At 38.1% G+C, this 19,658-nt stretch overlaps 2 protein-coding genes across 3 annotated transcripts in view; both read left to right on the plus strand.

Annotated features, from left to right (window-relative positions):
- Window positions 1–19,658, plus strand: part of s100u (S100 calcium binding protein U) — a 282,508-nt gene that overhangs the window by 244,709 nt on the left and 18,141 nt on the right. The gene's annotated exons all lie outside the window — the stretch shown is intronic.
- On the plus strand, window positions 2,587–16,439 carry eno2 (enolase 2). Of its 2 annotated transcripts, none has more exons than XM_058405221.1 (12): window positions 2,587–2,683; window positions 6,532–6,617; window positions 6,769–6,864; window positions 6,963–7,021; window positions 7,696–7,765; window positions 8,571–8,704; window positions 8,845–9,067; window positions 9,166–9,363; window positions 9,877–10,078; window positions 10,458–10,566; window positions 13,781–13,839; window positions 15,242–16,439. In XM_058405221.1, the coding sequence occupies exons 2-12, from the start codon at window positions 6,533–6,535 to the stop codon at window positions 15,309–15,311; spliced, it is 1,305 nt and encodes a 434-aa protein (XP_058261204.1). In that variant the 5' UTR covers window positions 2,587–2,683; window position 6,532; the 3' UTR covers window positions 15,312–16,439. The 2 variants fall into 2 exon arrangements, with proteins under 2 accessions (XP_058261204.1, XP_058261203.1); XM_058405220.1 differs by lacking the exon at window positions 2,587–2,683 and adding an exon at window positions 3,696–3,832.

Raw genomic sequence — 19,658 nt, forward strand, 5'->3', positions numbered from 1 at the left:
AAGAAGATGAATGTAGGTGGATTAGCTCTGTTATGGTGTGTAAAAGCATGGTGTCCAGTGATGGACAGGTGTTAGTCTTACTCTGTGTCATATTTTTTGGCAAATGCACAATGTCCTTGATTTTCCATCTTGTGCTTTTTATTGTAGATTAATTCATTAAGAAGTCGGATTTTACTAAATTGGTGTAAGTGCATATAGAATTAGTGTGAACATCATCATTTTATTGATATTCCAAGAAGTCTGTCATGTCTACTGATATGTTTTTAATTGATTTACTTAAAAACAGATATATTTTGGCAGTCAGCTTGCTCTAATGGATGATCTATTTGGGGTATATGAATCCACTTGGAAATGAATGTTAGATGGTGGGGCATCTGTTCCACCCTGACTTTTTGCCTGTTTTAGAAGTAATGTGCCTTATAATGCATATTAGTGTAGCAGTGTATATTCTAGTGGTTTAAATCATCTTCAATATTTTGAGAATAGGCATAAAGTTGAGTTTGTTAGGAGAAGTTAGTATTTTATCTTTTGCATACAACTTTTCAGGTCTCCCCACAAACTGGTAGGTTGGATATTTCTGGATATTTCATCCCAGAAATTGGAAGAGGTTTAATTTACATTTCATTTGGTTGGTTCCTTTTCAGTTTATTCAGTTCTGCAGAATCATTATAAATCGTCTTCATCTTCATCTTCAGCCCTGATTTTAGGGCTGAAGGTTTTTGATGTGATGCCTGTGATGTCATTCTGTCTAAGTCTAAGCAAGTGCTTCCATGAATAGAGCAAACAGTAATGGAGATAATATCTTAGACTTCCTTGCCTTAGTTAGTTGGTTTAATGTGAAATTCTGTGAGTTTATTCCATTGATGATTCCAGTGATTTTTGTATTGTTAATGTAAAATAAGCAAAATGTTTATTCTCCCTCTTAATAATTGCTTTTATTGTTTTAGTGTAAATGAAATGTTTCATTTTCCTTATTCCGCCTTATTCCACATTTCCTATTCCAGCTAACTAGATTTAGGTTTTGGACTACTGTGTTGGGAAGATTTGTTCAAACCCCAGGACCACCAAGCTGCCACTGCTGGGCCCCTAAGCAAGGCCCTTAACCCTCAATTGCTCAGTTGTATAAGATAAATTGTAAGTTGTTCTGGATAAGGGTGTCAGCCAGAATGAGTGCATGTTAATAACTTTTTTATGTCCTTGCTTTTAGAGCTTTGTTTTGCACTTGATAAAAGAACATCGAGATGGAAATCCCATATATAAATTGCAGATTTTGAAAAAAAAAAAAAGGATGAAAGAAAGCACAGTGTGAAAAAAATGAAGGAACATATAGTATTGTATGGATGTATAGCGTTAACTGATGAGAACAACAGCAGAGGGGGCGAAGGAGCTTTTATTACTGAGGTTTGTATAAATGTGTTTTAAACTATGCGTTCTCTGTAGATTGTCTCAGTAGATAGTTTCCTTCAATTGTTCGTTTTTAGAGTTTGTTCCTTTTAACTCTTTTCCTTTCAATTAATTCTTTGTATTTATAACATTCAGATTTACTGCTGGATCTATTTCCTTTGTGATTTTTCTAAAAAGAAATCCATTTAAAATATAATCTATAACTTAATAAAATGTGTAAAAATGAATATGTCTGAATGTTTTCTGAACCCATTGTACAGTATGAGCTAAATTTTATAGAATTATTTCAATTTCTTAGGATATTATCTCCCCAGATTCTTTATTTGTAACTGTAAAATAACATTAATCCTAGAGAGAAAGGACAAAGGGATGGCAGGTCAGTTAACAGAGCAGAAAATGAATTCATTATAAAGCCATCTCTTTGTGTGTATTTATGTGTGTGTGTGTGTGTGTGTGTGTGTGCATGCATCTGCCTGTCTGGTGTCAAGGGCATTGTGGCCTCTGCTTCTTCAATTGGTAATGTCATTACTGCATGCAGTTTAATTACAGATTCTCTCACTTTAATTGTCATGTGCTGTATAACTCTTATTTTTGTGAGTTTGCACACAAACAATAATCTGCTAACTAAAATGTGGGACTTTTTGTAGCTTCTAGTTGTTTAGTACTACAAACAGACCTTAACAGAACTAGCAAGATAAATAAAATGTCTTTGGTTTCCAGCACATATAGTAAAGTTGAAATGATGTAAATATAAAAGATGCTTTAGTATAAATTTAGTTTGTGATGATGCAACATTAATGCAAGTAAACAGTTTTAATAATGCAATTATGTGGGAAGCAGAGTTGTGTAAAAATGTAATTCTGGAGCTCTTCGTGGCTGTGTATCATGTTTTATTAGTCTATAATGATGCACCAGTGAATTACTAGTCACACCTGCTTGCTCCACATCCTCTATCTATTTTTATTGCTAATCCCCAGGTTATATTGCAGCATCCTATCTTCTCCCTCTCATCTTCCTCCTGTATCCCTTTTTTTCATCTCTTTATTTTCCTCCTCTCCTCTGTTTTTCAACAGCTTCCTGTGACTCATCCTTTCATCCCCTCCCTACTGTATCACACGTTCTCTCTCTCTCTCTCTCTCTCTCTCTCTCTCTCTCTCTCTCTCTCTCTCTCTCTCACCCATTGGCTCATTTTCTCTCTATCCATTTTTTTCTCAGCCTATCTCTTTGCTTAGGGTTTTCCGGCTTGCCTTTGGTGAGGTTGCGAGCGCACAGACGGCAGGTAAAGACACAACTGATTCATATTCTTTCTTCCTTTCTGCCTGACTTGCCATCTTGTGCTTCGTTTTCTCGGGTCGCTATTGCTTGTGTGAGAAAGTGGAAGTAAGCAGGCAGTTGTCTGGAGTCTGAGTGATGCTGCACTGTGCTTTGCACTGGAATTGTCATTTTTGTGCTTGTGTGTTTGAGATTCTTGGGCTTTTGCATTGATTTCTCTGGAAGCTTGTGAATACGCATGTGGTAATGAGAGAGAGGGAGAGAGGCAGATCTAAGAAACGAGAATTAAGAAAAACACGAGCGTATGTTTGTGTGTGTGTGTGCGCGCGCGTGTGAACTGGTCAAGCAGTGCGTCCGTGTTTTTAAGGCAAGCCAAGCCTCAGTGTATGCGCATATCATGTGGGGTTTGTGTAATTGGGGTGAATGGATGTTCGTTTATTTATTCTATTCTTTCATCTTTATTCTCACCAACTGATTGTCAGATCAAAGTGTCTTCTCCCTGTTTTCCCCCTGCACTACTTCAACCTCTTCTTGCCTCGTATAGCAGAATCCCTCAAGCGAAATAACAGCGCTTTGCGCACTCCCCGCCCCGAGCACTGGGGCCGTGCTGCAGTACAGACACACAGAAATGTCGTGCATCATTTCCATTACGTAACTCACGAATCATCTCGAAGTGATCAGGGACTGAAATCTGCATACAAATCTTTCAGATCTTTCCAGTACTGTCCGACTGGCTCTCTGTGATATATGATGATATGTACATTGAGTGGGAACGCCGTTATGTCGTCCCCTATGCAGTGCACTTAAACATGGAGAAGGCGCCATTTGGGGTTCAGCCACTCAGGTCGCTCAAACTGAAGCACAACGCTGTTTGATGTGAAGCAGTGTGTATGTGATATAGAAAATGTTAAGATCAGCCATTTTGGTTGCAGCATGAAGCTCATATAACCTCATCACATCTATTCGGCTGTTGGATTTGATGAGTATTGGTGGAATGAGTCGTGAGCTGATTGTTGTTATTGAATGTAAATGCAATGTTCTGTCTGGTGTCTTGTTTCCAAAGCTCTGGAGACCAATCTCAAAGCTGCTTGCGGCTCAATGCTGCAGTTCCTCTCTGTGTCTATCATCAGTCTGCGACATACAGTTCTGCATCACTGTGAGAAGATAACACATTTAATATATGAAGACTCATTATGTTACACTGATCTGAAATCATAACCCAACTAATTATAATCGCTGTTAGAAAGCTGCTCAGTTTTAGAATCATTAGGAACTTCTACACTCAAAACCCGTAGTCCTTTCCTTACCATCTTCCTGATTCACCACCAGTCAAAAGTTGGAGAGTTTCATATGTTAATTTCATTATTTCAGTTTAATCACTATTATCACCTCAGACCAAACAGAAGTGATACTAACTGATGTGATGTGATACATAAGACTGAGTGCTAAATATGTTGGCCTTTTGGCCTAGCATCGATCTAAATAGTGCCAACAGTTTGGTTCAAAATCTGAGACCACACTCAAAATCTGTGATTTATGGGAAATATAGTAGGTTATAGAATTTTGGAAATATTTTAAAGCAAAGAAAGTAAATATCTTGAAGATGTTATATTGTGCACAATTTATAGTTACCATTTAAATGTGACATTCACAATGTTAACTGCTTTGTAGGAAAGGTCAGATTTTCCACCTGCCTAATCTCTTCTATTGTAGCAGGTGATCAGATGACTCTATGATGGGTTTGATCTAAATTGGTTTCTATTTTTCTATTAAGGTTTTACACAAACTTGTGGAGTTCATGCCACTGACATTAAAGCAAAGAAACATACTGAATAATAAGAAGTTCATCTAAATATTTCTACTCAAGTTGTTGCCAATAATAGCATTTGTAATGAAAATTGTATTAAATTAGAAAAGAATGCACCTTACATTTTCTTATGCACTTCGAAACATTGGTGATCATCGGGAATTTCAGGTCTTTCAGACCCAGATTTGTGCCCAAGTAGTGCTTACAGTCTATGGTTTGTATTTAGAATTTTCCAATATTAATTGACACTCTCTCCACCCTGCCCCATCCCCTTAATCTCAAACCAGTAATTTGTTCTGTTCTTGTGATGCTGGAAAGATGCACTGACTCAGAATTAACAATTTCTCTCAAAGAAAAAGGAAAGTTTTAACTGAAAGGTTTTGAAAAGGGTCAAAAGACAACATGATTTGATGACGAAGAAATTTTGACTGAAAATTAAGTAATAGAGAAATGTAAAATACAACAAAATAACGTGCAAATGAGAAGTGGACAGTGATTAAAAATGCTGTCTGTTTGTTTTGCCCTCCTCTGAGAGTTAGCGGAGCAAGTTCGCAAAAACTGAGACCAAAAAAAGTTGGGAAAAAGTTTGAATGCATCATCTCTACACTCTGCTATACACAACAGGCATGTTCTGAGCACACCAACCTTGAATTGGATGAACTTGGTAAGACATGAAAATACTGGGTATTAACTAACCAGAGCTCAGACCATGTGATCTTGTTATTTAAACATTGCATGCTGCTGCCACATCTCTGCTATCCTGGAGTATAGTCCTCCTCCAGCCCTGCTTGCACCTCACCTGGATGAGCTTGCTTCTCTTCTTGCCTTGTGCTTTATTATAATGAGTTGTTAAGATGGTACTCAGACAAGCCCTGACTGATGCAATGGATCCAACCAATGCTTTATGCCTCATCTGTGACTTCTGTCAAGTCACTTGTGCCCCATGTTCTCCACTTTTCACTTTAATGTCTCAGGGAGATCTTCAGGTCATTGGACTTCCTGTAATGCAATGGTAGCCATGAACTTATTTGACGTGTAACAGCTGGTTGTTATGCCCCTACAGAGCGACACTGCCAACTGCCTAACCAACTGTGGCTTATCTTTTATCTCACAGCTCTCAGGATGGAGTATGCCATGTTAGTAAATCCATACTTGGAAATTCCCAATGTAGACTCCAGTGCCTGGCATGTTGGATAGATGCAGAGTCCCTCACTGAGCTGTTCTGTCTTCCCAGCCTTCTCCACTCCTCTCCTCTTACCTGGTTCCTCCTCAGAGGTGGAAATTGACTTTCCTCTGAGACAACTCCCATTTTGTCATTTACCAGAAACCTTGACTTGCCAGACTTTAAGCACATTTGTGCTCAGGCACTGCCGTAGTTACATTCATCCATGGAGGCTCTGATGGGGCATTGTTGAATGCCAGACTTGGTAATGGGTCCTCAACACTCTACACTCTCAACACATCTGCTGATTTGACTAACGTTGTAATGGTCAGTGTTAAAAGAGCACTGAAGTGGTGCATCCAGGTCTAATCCCATTCTCTTGTCAATGGCTTTTGAATTCTTGTTCTTTGGGATCCAGGCACCTTCTTTGCATCTCCAGTGTTCAGTGACCTTTCCTTTTCTCCAGACAGCTCATAGTTTTGGGCACCTTTCGGAGAGATTGTAGAGTTTGCCTCTTGGTCCTGAGAGCCAGAGCCAGACTATTTCATGGACCTCTGTCCAGCTAGGTGTCTGCTGTAGAAATGTCAGCCCTAGCAAATAAATTAAAGTGCTGCAGTTGCTAAAGACTCTCTCTCTGGTCACTGTAGTTATGGAGATTGCCTCTTTAAAGCTGGCTAGTCTTCAACTGCCCTTTTGTCCTAACAGTTGGCTTATATGTCTTAACATATTTGAAATGAATGCAACTTGCTTTTTAGCCTTCTCTATAAAATAAAGTAATTGCTAACAATTTCTCTAAAAATTTAATCATAAACATTTCTAGATTAACTTAATACCTACTTAATACTGTAACACTGTCTGTGTGTCCATCTAATCTGCCTTTCTATAGGATGTCCATTGTAAGCATCTTTGCCAGGGAGATCCTGGACTCTCGAGGAAACCCCACAGTTGAGGTGGACCTGAGGACTGAAAAAGGTGACTGTTAGTACTTTGTAATATGAAATCAAAATTCAGATTTCAACAACACAGTGCATTAACATGGTGCTGTGGCATAATATCTCATCCATTTGGTCACTAACTCTTTTTCTTTGTATGTCTATTTTTCTCTTCCTCTTTCTCACTTTAGGATTGTTCAGGGCTGCTGTGCCCAGTGGAGCATCTACTGGGATTTATGAAGCTCTAGAACTCAGAGATGGAGACAAGAATCGCTTCAAGGGCAAAGGTGAGTTCAAGAGAAAGACCAACTATACCACCTATAGTACTGGAATGTACATTCCGTTCACTGTATTTTTTTATTGTTTGTTCTTTATATTTTCTTAGGTGTACTCAAAGCTGTTGGCCACATCAACGACACTCTCGGACCTGCCCTCACTGAATCTGTAAGTGCAAATTCATTGTGGATTGGGGAATTAGATGACCTCAGAAAATCAGTTATCCAGGACAGATAGTGTCTGTGTGTGTTGCAGCTGGAAGAAGTGTTTGAAATCTGTGTGTGTTATGAAGTGATCTGGAACAGAGATGTACAGAGTGTAGAACAGAGATAACAGTTACAGGGGGTATGTTAAATAAGAACTGAACCAAGGCCTTCTGTAGGCAAGAATGCTGCAACTAAGCCATTAATACTAACAAGTGTTCTAATCCATATTGACATTTTTTGCAAATAAATTAACATAAGCATTACTAAAGCTCATATTCTTTCTTTCTTTCTTTCTTTCTTTCTTTCTTTCTTTCTTTCTTTCTTTCTTTCTTTCTTTCTTTCTTTCTTTCTTTCTTTTATTATTAATTAAATTATTTTCAGAAGTACATGAAATGTAAATTGTATTTTAATATTCTTTATATATATAAAATATACTATTTATACACTTATAGTAAGTTTACTTCATTTTCACAAGGGTGATCACCAAAGCTACACAATATTACTACAAAATATCGCTCAAAATAAAAACATCACACATGCAAACTAAAGTTTTGCCAGAAGTTAATTATGCACTGACCTCTGTATATTATATAAAGCATTCAATTTAATAGTACTATTTTACGCTGTGATCTGCAGGGGATCAGCGTGGTGGAACAGGAGAAACTGGACAACTTGATGATTGAGATGGATGGCACAGAGAATAAATGTGAGTCACTGCCTCACGAACATGACAAGAAAGAAAAAAAAGTCAAAAGCTTTAAATGCACAGTAACATCAAATCCAGCCATATAACAATGTTTACACTTGCTAATATAGTGAGGTTTTCTGTAAAGTTGAAGTCGATTTCTGGAGGACGTCTCAGTGGTAGTTACAGTGTTTGTGAAGCTCCTGAGGGTTTGCAGCACGGAAAATAGTTGGTGGTTTTTCTTAATGCTGTATTTTGTCTTACTGCACGTGTTTAGTGGATGACACACAACATTAAATGTAAAAGGGCATTGTCATGAATTTGGCCCCTTAATTACAGTGAAGGGAAATCTTAATATTACAGTCACACAGCTTACAAAGACTCAACAGTTTTAGACAACTATATGGTTCTAACTTTGTGGCAACAGAAAACTCATCTGGGTGTGAAGTTCAAGTGTCCACATACTTATTGCCTTACAGTTTATGATTTGATTTATAAATAATATTTTGTCACTGATGACATAATGCGGTGGTATAGGAAATAAAATTCTTGGGAATGTGCTGTTATTGGAAAATAATCCACTTTCAGGTTAAAAAAGACCTTTACATCCTTGATGATCACAACAAAATGTGATTATTTTCTTGTATATGCATACTTAAAGGAAATATGTTGCATACTATAACTGTGTACATAGTTATTCACCCAGATTCATGTCTCTATATGTTATTTATATTTATATAATTACATCATTTTAAGTAATATGAGTGAAGTCAGTTATTATCTTTATAAAGTGTAGAATAAGAGTTGCAGTTCTGTATCTCCACAGCAAAATTTGGTGCCAATGCCATTCTGGGAGTGTCTCTGGCTATTTGCAAAGCTGGAGCAGCAGAAAAAGAAACTCCTCTGTATCGCCACATTGCTGACCTGGCAGGGAACACGGAACTAGTGCTGCCAGTTCCTGTAAGAGATTCAACTCTGCATCATTCAGTTAACTTAATTATTTATTTAATTAATTCATTTAAATGAGTAGGTAACTCAGCCCCAATTCTTTTTTTCACACCTCTGCTACTGCTTCAAAATTTCTTCTTCGTTGTTTGCAGGCCTTTAATGTGATAAATGGTGGATCCCATGCTGGAAATAAGCTTGCCATGCAGGAGTTCATGGTGCTTCCTGTTGGAGCAGAGTCATTTCGTGATGCTCTGCGCATTGGGGCTGAACTCTATCAGACTCTCAGGGGAGTGATCAAGGAGAAGTATGGACAGGATGCCACTAATGTGGGTGATGAAGGTGGTTTTGCCCCAAATATCCTAGAGAACAGTGAAGGTTTGTTTTTATTTTGGTACAACAAGGAATAAGCAAAGCTGTAAGAAACATGACATTAGTTTTAGCTGAATTTCTCTTTTTTCCTTTGTTCTTCTCAGCACTCGAATTGATTAAAACTGCCATAGACAAGGCAGGTTTCACAGACAAGGTGGTGATCGGGATGGACGTAGCTGCTTCTGAGTTCTACCGTGATGGGAAGTATGACCTTGACTTCAAATCGGCTCCAGACCCTGAAAGAAACATCACTAGTGAGAAGCTTCTAGAGATCTACCAGAGTTTTGTCAATGACTTTCCAGGTACTAAAGAATTAGCAAATGGAGTTCTAGTATTTTATCATTTCTTACTACATAATAATTTACTAGGTTTAATCATTTAAAAAACTATTACATAACTTTTTATTTTCCTTTTTTTGTTTTCTAAAGAATTAACACTCTAATAGTCCAGTTTACTATAACTGGAACTGGAATACAGCAATTTCCAAGATTCAAGAAGCTTTTATTGTCATTTCCCCCACATATATCTGGCGCAGTACATAGTGAAATGAAACAACGTTTTTCCAGGACCTGGTGTTACATAAACATACAACAACAAAGTTTAACATAAAAACAACACCACAGAGCTAGGACAGAAGATTGTCTTAGCCACGTAAAGTGCACAGTGTGCAGCTAGGTGCAAACAGAGCATAGACAAGACAGTGCAATTTGTTAAGGAAAGTTGGAAAAAAACAGTGAATTCTTTGCAGTTAGGATCATATTAAGAACTCTTTAATTCAGTAATATTCATATAACATTATTCTTTTCCATCTAAAGTGGTATCTATTGAGGACCCCTTTGATCAGGATGACTGGGCAGCATGGACTCGGATGACTGGTTCAGTGGGGATCCAGATTGTGGGCGATGACTTAACGGTGACAAACCCAAAGAGGATAGAGAAAGCAGCAGAGGAACGGGCCTGCAACTGCCTGCTTCTGAAGGTCAACCAAATCGGCACAGTCACAGAGGCCATCCATGCGTAAGTTACAGCTTCCTGTCATATGATAGTCCAGCTTCACAGCTTTATGTCATATATTTATGTCATTTGCTTCAGTGAGAAGAATTTCTCACTATTTTGCAGAGTTTAGTCAGCTTTCTGTGTTCACTTCACTGTGTGTATTCAGTTCAGTTGGTCACTGGCATTTACTTTAGATAGAACATGTGCTATGTGTTTGATTGATTGATTGATTGATTGATTGATTGATTGATTGATTGATTGATTGATTCATTCATTCATTCATTCATTCATTCATCTATTCATTCACCTTCATAAACCATTTTATTTTACATTCATATGATAAGTTCATACGTATCTCCAATACTGTGACTCCCTCATGATGTCTCTGTCTCTTTCTCAGGTGTAAGCTGGCTCAGGCCAATGGCTGGGGTGTGATGGTCAGCCATCGCTCTGGAGAGACAGAGGACACATTCATTGCAGATCTGGTTGTTGGGCTCTGTACTGGACAGGTACTGATCTTCTCCATTTGTTACTAGAACTTGAGAGTATAAGTGAGATTTACACAGTAAACGTTTTAAGGTTCAACCATGCAATTCCTGACATGGCAGTGGTTTCTCTCTGTGATAAATCTATCATGAAAATATTTGACACTGGGGTTCCTGAGTGGTGCAACAAAAGAGCATTTGCCCATTCCTGGCTCATTCTAGGCTCACAAACAATACTGGCTGTAGATTTCAGGGATGGATTAGATTTCTCTCCTGTCAGTCAAGTGCAGCACTAAATAATCTTCGACATCTGAAAACTTCTCTATGTGGAATAGGGAAGGTAACATTTTACCCTGTTATGTAACACAAGCAGCAGTCTGAAAAGATGCAGTAGTTGGCTTCACATGTTTTGGAGAATGCACGTGTTTGCCCCCAGCATGAGGTGGTTCATAGCTGTGGTGTGATAGGGCAAGCTGGCTAGTGGATGGTAGTTGGCAGCTCACTGAACTGAGGATAAAATGGAGACAAATTAATAAAATGCTTGACATCTTCAGAATAATAAATTAATATTAGAACATGTAAGCTATGGAGTACAAGCCAAACTAGCTCAAAACACATATTTAGAAGGTGCAGTCTCCTGTCTGGTGGATGGCACATGCTACTGGCTCAGTGTGTCGGGTGCACACACATCAGCAGTACCTGGCATAAAGACATACCTGACTGTTAATTCAGTTTGGAGTACCCAGGATTGGGCATATGGTGTATATGATAATCATAGTGCAAGCTGAGCCTCTGGCACACCTAGTTGCAATAATCTACTGAAAAAGAGAGAGCCAGATGGCAGTTATGACGTCACCCTGAGAGCATGAAGAACAGCACCAACCACTAACTCTCTGGTACTTGATTGAAGTAGGTGTTTACAGATAATAAAAACGTTGATGTGTTCACTGTAATACAGTAAATATATCCCAGGAGCTGTTTCTGAAAAACACAAATCAGCCTGTTTGGCACTAACAACAGAGTTATAGTCACCCATCTCACATTTTCCTCTTTCTTTAATGTTTATAATAACTGAAGCTCTTGAGGTGTACCTACATGCTATTCTGCATTGCTCTGCTGCTGCATGATTGGCTGATTGGATAAATGCATGAATGAGCAGGGGGTGTACATTTCTTTCTAAGTGGCCAGGGTGTGTATAATCCCAAATCTGTTTCATGTTGTAACTATACAAAATTAGGAAGGGTCAAAGGGGGGAATATTTCTGCAAAACACTGTACTTTTGTAATATTTGGCAGACACTGTAGTGTTAATAAAATAGAAGTAATACTGTACTTCAATTTTTATAAATACTGTAACTGGTTAATTCTGTTATTTGTGTCTTGTTAAGTGTGCAATATACAGTTGGGTCCAAAAGTCTAAGACCACACTAAAAATTTGGGATTGTTTATTAAAATGTAAATGTAAGCTAATGTATGATACTGACCATGTTCTGACAATATCAGATTTCTCTCATGTCTAATCTTAAGTACAAAACACTAAGAAACTCTAAATTTATGTAAATATTTGAAAGATTCAATAAAGTGGTTTTCAATAATATAATTTATAATGAAAATCATATTAGAATATAAAATAGAAACATTTTTCTTAGTGCTCTCAAACCTTTGGACCCCACTGTATGCACACTGAGACTACACTAGAGACAAACTGTAATTAACGATGATGTTAATCACACGCCTGCATTTGGAGCACTTGAACAGCCAGCAAGATTTAACACATAATCAGGCAGTTAGTGTCTAGCAGCTTTGGGACCAAATAAGAAAGTCTCTGAACTTGGACTTTAGACAGACAAAGACAGATAGATAGATAGATAGATAGATAGATAGATAGATAGATAGATAGATAGATAGATAGATAGATAGATAGATAGATAGATAGATAGATAGATAGATAGATAGATTTGCCAAAAGTATGTGGGCACCTGTCCATCACCCTCATATTTAGTTCTTCTCCACAAATTTAGGATTTCTTCACTGAAACTAAGAGGCCCAAATATGTTTAATTATGAAAATACCCCTTGTTTTGTGCACTTAGTTTCAGTGAAGGAAAATAGCAATGCTCCAGGAAACATGCACATTCTACACAGTTGTGTCCTTTTGCCAACAATTTGGAGAAGAACCGCATATGGGTGTGATTTTCAGGGGTGCATATATTTTTGGCCAGATAGTATATGCATAGGAATGAATTCCTTTTTGTTAGGGATTTATTCTGAGAGGTGGGAGATATGTTCCCTGTACAGAGGCATTTTGAAGTGTGATGGAGCATTCATAGCAGTTCCTAGAACACCGTGGGTAAATGAACTAAGAACATGTGCTCCTCGAGAAAGTGCCATGAAGAGGCAGCTCACAATGATCTCATTTTTCTGCCATCCTTTTCTTTTGTTTCCAATGACCCCAGAGCCAGACCTGTGATGGAGTAGTGAGATTTTAGTGTCTCCTGTAGTGATGCTGCTCCCACAGAAGACAACACCATAGAAAACAATACAGGCCACAGACTGGTAGAACAACAACAGTATTGTCTGCTGTTTATACCTTTGATGTCTTTCATGTATAGTGCACTGGTGTTTTCTGTCTAGTTCTGCACCTACAGGACTGCACCATGGTTACTGGTCTTACAGGCACTTTACCACACTGAAAATCCACCATCTATTCCATTGTCTTATGGATGTTAAGCTGCATGTTGTTTTACCTGCACCATGAAACAAAGATTCTTTAACACAAACCTCTCCACCAATCCTCTGTAAATACTCGCCTCATTAGAGGATTCATCAGAGAAGATCTGCAGGTGACTGAGGCAGTGTTGCACTGAAATCTTGCATCTGTAATAAGTGAAGTGGTAAAGCGACAGGAATGTTCCCTGAAGTGTCTCAATGATGCTCACCATCCTGACACACGTTTCTACAACCTCATGAACTCTGTCCTGTTGGTAAGGAAGTCCATGATCCAATTAACTCTAGGGACATCAGCTTCTATTTTTTCCCAGTCAGTGTACATACTGTAGGGCCAGGCTTGTCCAGGTGTGAGTAAGATTGTCTAAACTCTCATTTACACAATCCATAATCATATACAGTTGGTGATTTGTTAGTGTCTGCCTGGTTTGTGCAGTTCTGCTGTGTGCCACTGTGTGTAACAGAATAATGTAAATCAGAATAATGTACACTTTTTCTCTCTCTTCTTCTCAGATCAAGACTGGAGCTCCTTGTAGATCTGAGCGTCTGGCCAAATACAATCAGTTGATGAGGTGAGAGCTCAGTGATATTCTTGTCAAGTCTGGAAAAAGTATTTTTACTTGATTAAAAGTATTAATAATGTGTCAAAATGTTACTCAATTTAAAGTGGTATACAGACAAACATGTTTATAGCTGATGGAATTTAGTAATGTTATGTTTTTATATAAACACTAACCTTTGTTACTTATTTATCCCTGATAATAATATGCTGCTTCACCTGAAAACATCATTCAGGTTCTGTAAGGTTTCTAGTCATATTATAAGTAAAACATCCTGCTGGTCTATGCTAGACTATGCTGTACATTAAACATTGCTAGTCTACCCCATTTAACTCAACATGGTATTCCATGCCTTCTAATGAGACAAAGCTGACACACTCATTTTAAACAAATGCCTTTAAATATCATTGACCTGAAGCAGTGGAGTAAAGAAGAATGATAAAAAATGATGGGAGAGACTGATAAGCTCCTACAGAAACCTTTACTTCAAGTTATTGTTGTTAAAGGTAGTTCTTCATAATGGTGGTTCTTCATAATGGTGGTTCTTCATAATGGTGGTTCTACAGCAAAAGCAGCACAAAAAGAAGCACAGTCTGCCAGTGATGGAACATGAACAACTTTCATTGACCACAATCAGTTTCAATCTCAACCACAGTTTAATCAGGAAATACCATCTGGCTGCTTAATATGTACACTACTTCCTCATTTTGATATCTTATCATTAGAGTTCATTAGAGTTATAATATTCATCTATTAGTGTTAAGGCTGCTTTTGAAGTGATATGTGACATTTGACAGAGTTGGTCACACTAGTCACAAAAATGTTCCCAATTGGTCAGTGAAGACACATGAAAGAGTTATCTATCTCAACTGTTCACTTATGATTCGATGACCAAAGACACCCGAAAAGTGACAATGTAAATTGACAAACACATTATTATTATTATTATTATTATTATTATTATTATTATTATTATTAAATTTATTTATTTAATTCTTAGACTGAATTGATGTGTGCAGCTAAGCCAAGTGCTACAAACAGACTGGAGTGAGAATATAGCTGTGGAGAAATCAGCATTAGGAGAGGCTCTTTTGTAGTTTTAAATGAGATGGACCATCAGCGTCAGAAGCTGCAGGACTTCCCTGTGCACTTGCACAAAATACTTTAAACTTTGAACTGCCGTTACTTCGGCCAACTTTCGGCAGGAATGAATTAGTGCTAAGTCTATAATGAACTCTTAAAATGAAATTACACCGACCTATTAGTTTAGTTTCTATTAGACCTCAGATTTGTTTTACGTCAAATGCTACTATAAAATACAGCTCTATCATTTCAATACGGTTACTTCATTTGCTCATATCTTTTTAAAATGGTCACTAGCTCTTCTCTCTGTCTCACATTTTCTGCTCCACAGGATTGAGGAAGAATTGGGCGATCAAGCCCGATTTGCTGGCCACAACTTCAGAAATCCCAGCGCTCTGTAAGATGTCCTGTGGCTCCAAACTCCACACATCATCCACCACCAGACAATATGCACTGACTAAGACAGATTTAGTACAGATAAAACAACAGACAGACAAGACATCATGCACTGTAACAGACACCCAAGGATTACTTTGCACTTGAACACCTACTGACAACTAATCTTATCTGACAGAAGCCCATGCACTGAACCAAGGGGATGACATGCACTTCATCCAGACTGACCACAAACAACTGAGCTAATAATCTGCATGGCAGAACTGATATAGACAAAATTACGCACAAGACATGTCTGACAGAAGATACGTTGTAGGTGTAGGATGTGGGACAGACATACAATATGACTAGAGACAGTTTAGAGCGATGGAGTAAAAGGGAACTATGTAATATTAAGTAAAATATTCAGATTTATCTTGGTGCAACAGTTTAATGGTATGTAATGATATTGTTTCTAATAACACAGTTATTCAGCAGGTTGAGTGGGCTTTAAGGAATAGTTTTCTTATACCTTGGGTATTTCTGAATGACCTTGTCTGAAGTGCAGTGACCAATTCTTAACTTAAAAAGTATGAAGATGGACAGAAGCTGTGGGTGCATGTAGAGAAAGAAATCAAGAAAGGGAAGAGCATGAAATAAAAAAATGAACAACAACAACAAAAACAATTCAGACTGCACGCTCCTGTCAAAGAGATGGACTTAATCATGGGCTTAAATACACAGATAAACACATGCTAACACACACACACACACAGCTACACAAACCTCCCCCACCCTCACACACACACACACACACACACACACACACATTTGTGATGAAGTCTCTCAGCCTTTTACTCTCTAACACTTTACTCTTTTCATCTCTTTCTCTGCTGTTCCCTTCACCCTCCCCTCCCCCCTCCTCCTCCTCCTGCATTCCCTAATCCTTTACTTTCTTGTTGTTTCATTGTCTTCATTGTCCTCCTTTCCATCCACCTTTGCTATGATTGCAGACTTTGTTCACTATGCTTGAATTTCTTCTCTGTTTCTCTGTATGTGAAATCACTGTGGTGAAAGTAAAGAAGAAAAAGAGGGAATAAACAACATGCTTGCCATTAAATAATGTTACGGATTAAAATTATAATTTACTCCCACCATGTGTTATTTATTGCTGAATAACAGGAAATGTGTGTGTGTGTGTTTGAGAGAGAGAGGCAGGATTGTCTGTAAAAAATGATCTTTAAAAATCATTTGGTCAGACATTTATCCAATAAGATAAACACTTGTGTTATTATATTAGGTAACTATTTAAACCATAATACAAATATGCATGCAGGAACCTACTAAACACACCGTGCTATGTCCACTCACTGTCCACTTTTCTGCTCACAACAGAATAATTATTTGAGGTGTTATATCCTTCCTGGCAGATTAGGAAAAAATCTGGCAGTTTTCCTTTGACCTCTCTTATCAAAAAAGCTTGTCCACCCAGAGAAACTTTACAGAAAATCCCAGGAGATCAGCAGTTTCTGAAAAACACAAACCAGCCCACCTGGCACCAACATCTATGCCACGGATAAAGTCAGAGACATCAGACTTTGATGCTCTGATGCTGTGGACCTGATGCTGTGGACCTGATGATTTTTTAAAGCAGGGTGTCAGGACCTTTTTAAAAGTCTAAACTATCAAACATGTCGTTGTTTTTAAAGACTTTTACAGTATGTAATACTGTATATCTGATCATTCTGGAGAATCCACTTGATTTCAGTTTATATTTTCAAGAAACAGATCAATAACCTGAATAATGACACTATGGTGAAGACATTTCACACTTTCTGTCCTCCTTCTCACCATCTAAGACACCCTGATGGACAAAACAGCTGCATTTACATCACAGCAGAATTACTGCAATTATGTGCTTCTGTCTGCTAAAAACAAGCTTCAGTGTCTGCTGTAATTATCAGTTAGAAAACCCAAACTGGGAAATAGAACAAACTTCTGAGGTTTAATCATTCGCTTTTATTGCTTTGGATCAGTTCTCAGATCTCCATGTGGATTTCGGTGTCTACCACCTCCAGTTTAGAGAAAGAAGGTAAATGTAAAAATGTATTGGAAAATGTTTTGATCTGATGTTATAATTCTGTGCTGTTTTTGATCTTGTGGTAAATAAACACTGCCCTGGTGACTGCAGTTACTATGAAGGAGAGGGAATGGTAAGAACACACAGTTCATAAAGTGAAATACATTGCAATGTGCACACACTTAAATACACAGTTTTACACACGATATGCAGTGGATATAACACTGTACACAGCCCTATTAAAATGATTCTGTTACATGAAAAAAGCCAAGCTGACTTGTATCAGATTTGTTCCTACCTTTAATGTGATACAGCAAACAATAAACATTCAAAAAGGACACATTTTAGGGGAAATAAGACACAATGTAGATGCTATAATGGGGCATGCGACTGTGCTCAGAATGAACCAATCACATTCAGAGGTTATTAAAGTGCACCTGTCATCAGTGGAAGTGATTCAGATTAACCCCAAAATAAAAATCTGCTTGGTTTCATCTGTATGCTGAATCCATGATCCTCAAAGAGCTTATCAGGCAAGTGCAGGATCTTAGTCTTGAAAGGTACTGATCAGGAGATATACCATGAAACACAGTAAAGACCATCATCACAAGTGGCTTGGACTCCAGAGATGAATATGCATGTATTTTTATTAAATAAAAAATGCCTTGGTGTGTGATTGTGTGAGTGAATGAGTATGTGTGTGTGTGTGTCTGTGATAGGTTGGCACTCTGTCCAGGGTGTATCCTGCCTTGATGCCCGATGACGTCTGAGATAGGCACAGGCTCCCCGTGACCCGAGGATAGATCGGATAAGCGGTACAGACAATGAAAAAAAGCCTTGGTCTTTTGCGTTACTGATTTTTAAAAATATAATTGTCACATAAGTTAAACTTAAAATTGACCCACATATTTTAGCAGTTATCAACACAATTATTATTTTGTTACACCTTCCTGACAGCCGATAACCAAAAGTCCTTATTTATTATCCCATGTTTCCTGGTTCCTCTTAATTTCTATTTAATTTCTACTTTCTCTTCCACATAACCTCTAGTTAATTCTGCCACAGGCAGCTAGAAGTGCTCTTTGTGAATATGTAATAGCTTTTGATTGTGCACAACACTGACTGGAGGGTTATGGTGTAAAATGGCAGATGAAATTGATTTGTTCCTATGCCACAATGATGAAAAGCAGGCAGAACCTTGGACTGTGTATGATAAGCAGTCCAGCTTTACCACAGCTCCCAGCAGCTCAGTGGCTCATGGAATGCTCACGCTCTCAGTGTAGTAAGAGTATACACTCTGGCAAAAACAAACCATGATGCCAACAAATCCTCTGACAAACAGCAGCCCTGTCACACATGTGGAAAGAAAGGTCACACATTAGACAAACCAAAAATATTTAAAAAATGACAAAAAATAACAAAATAGTGGTGAAAACAATACCCTTCAAAAGGAAAAGGATGTATAACATCCATTTTCTGTATCTCTTATTGGATCCTGAAGCCTATCCCAGGGGACTGGAGGGCACAAGACAGGTAACGCACTCACACAGGACAATTTAGAGATGCCAATGACATATGTCCTTGTACTGGGGAGAAAACCTGCAACTCAGAACATGTAAACTCCAGACAGGAAGTGGGAATCAAACCCCCAACCCCACAGAGGCTAGGCAAACATGCTAGTCACTAAGCCACTATGCCTGTTGCATGTATACCATGCTGAAGCAAAAAAAAAAACAAAAAACAAAAAACAGAGTGGCCTCACAGACATGTGATTTAGAAAGGACCCTTCACACAATAGCCCAGAAGGTGGCGCTGTTACAGATTCTAGTTTCCAGAGCAACACATAGACAGCACATGTTTCAGTGATTATCCCAGATGATAACATCACAGTCACTGTAAAAATTAATTTTTGCAGTTCTTTATATTTCTGATTTGTGGTAACTGCAGTACTCATAACCTTGCAACCTAACCTGCTAATATTCCAAATAAATACTACAAACATCAACTCACTCCTGCTTGCGATATCTAATGAAATGGAGAGATTTTCTTTATATGGGAAAGATCATAGATTTGAAACCTGCTTGTACTCTCCTGCAATGAGAACCCTGTTAACCCACAGTAAGCGTTAGAGCCTAACTAAAAATCTGTTGACTCTCTCTGGCAAGTTATAGGTCCAGTGGTCTCTGGATCCACCTCAATTATTCTGATGTTCTCTTCTTCTGTTGCAGATGGCCCTTGCTTTAGTGAGTAATCTCAACTCGAATGTAATGCTGCTCTAATCATATGGACTGTC

The sequence above is a fragment of the Hemibagrus wyckioides genome, linkage group LG12, assembly GCF_019097595.1.
Source record: "Hemibagrus wyckioides isolate EC202008001 linkage group LG12, SWU_Hwy_1.0, whole genome shotgun sequence".
Classification (NCBI taxonomy): domain Eukaryota; kingdom Metazoa; phylum Chordata; class Actinopteri; order Siluriformes; family Bagridae; genus Hemibagrus; species Hemibagrus wyckioides.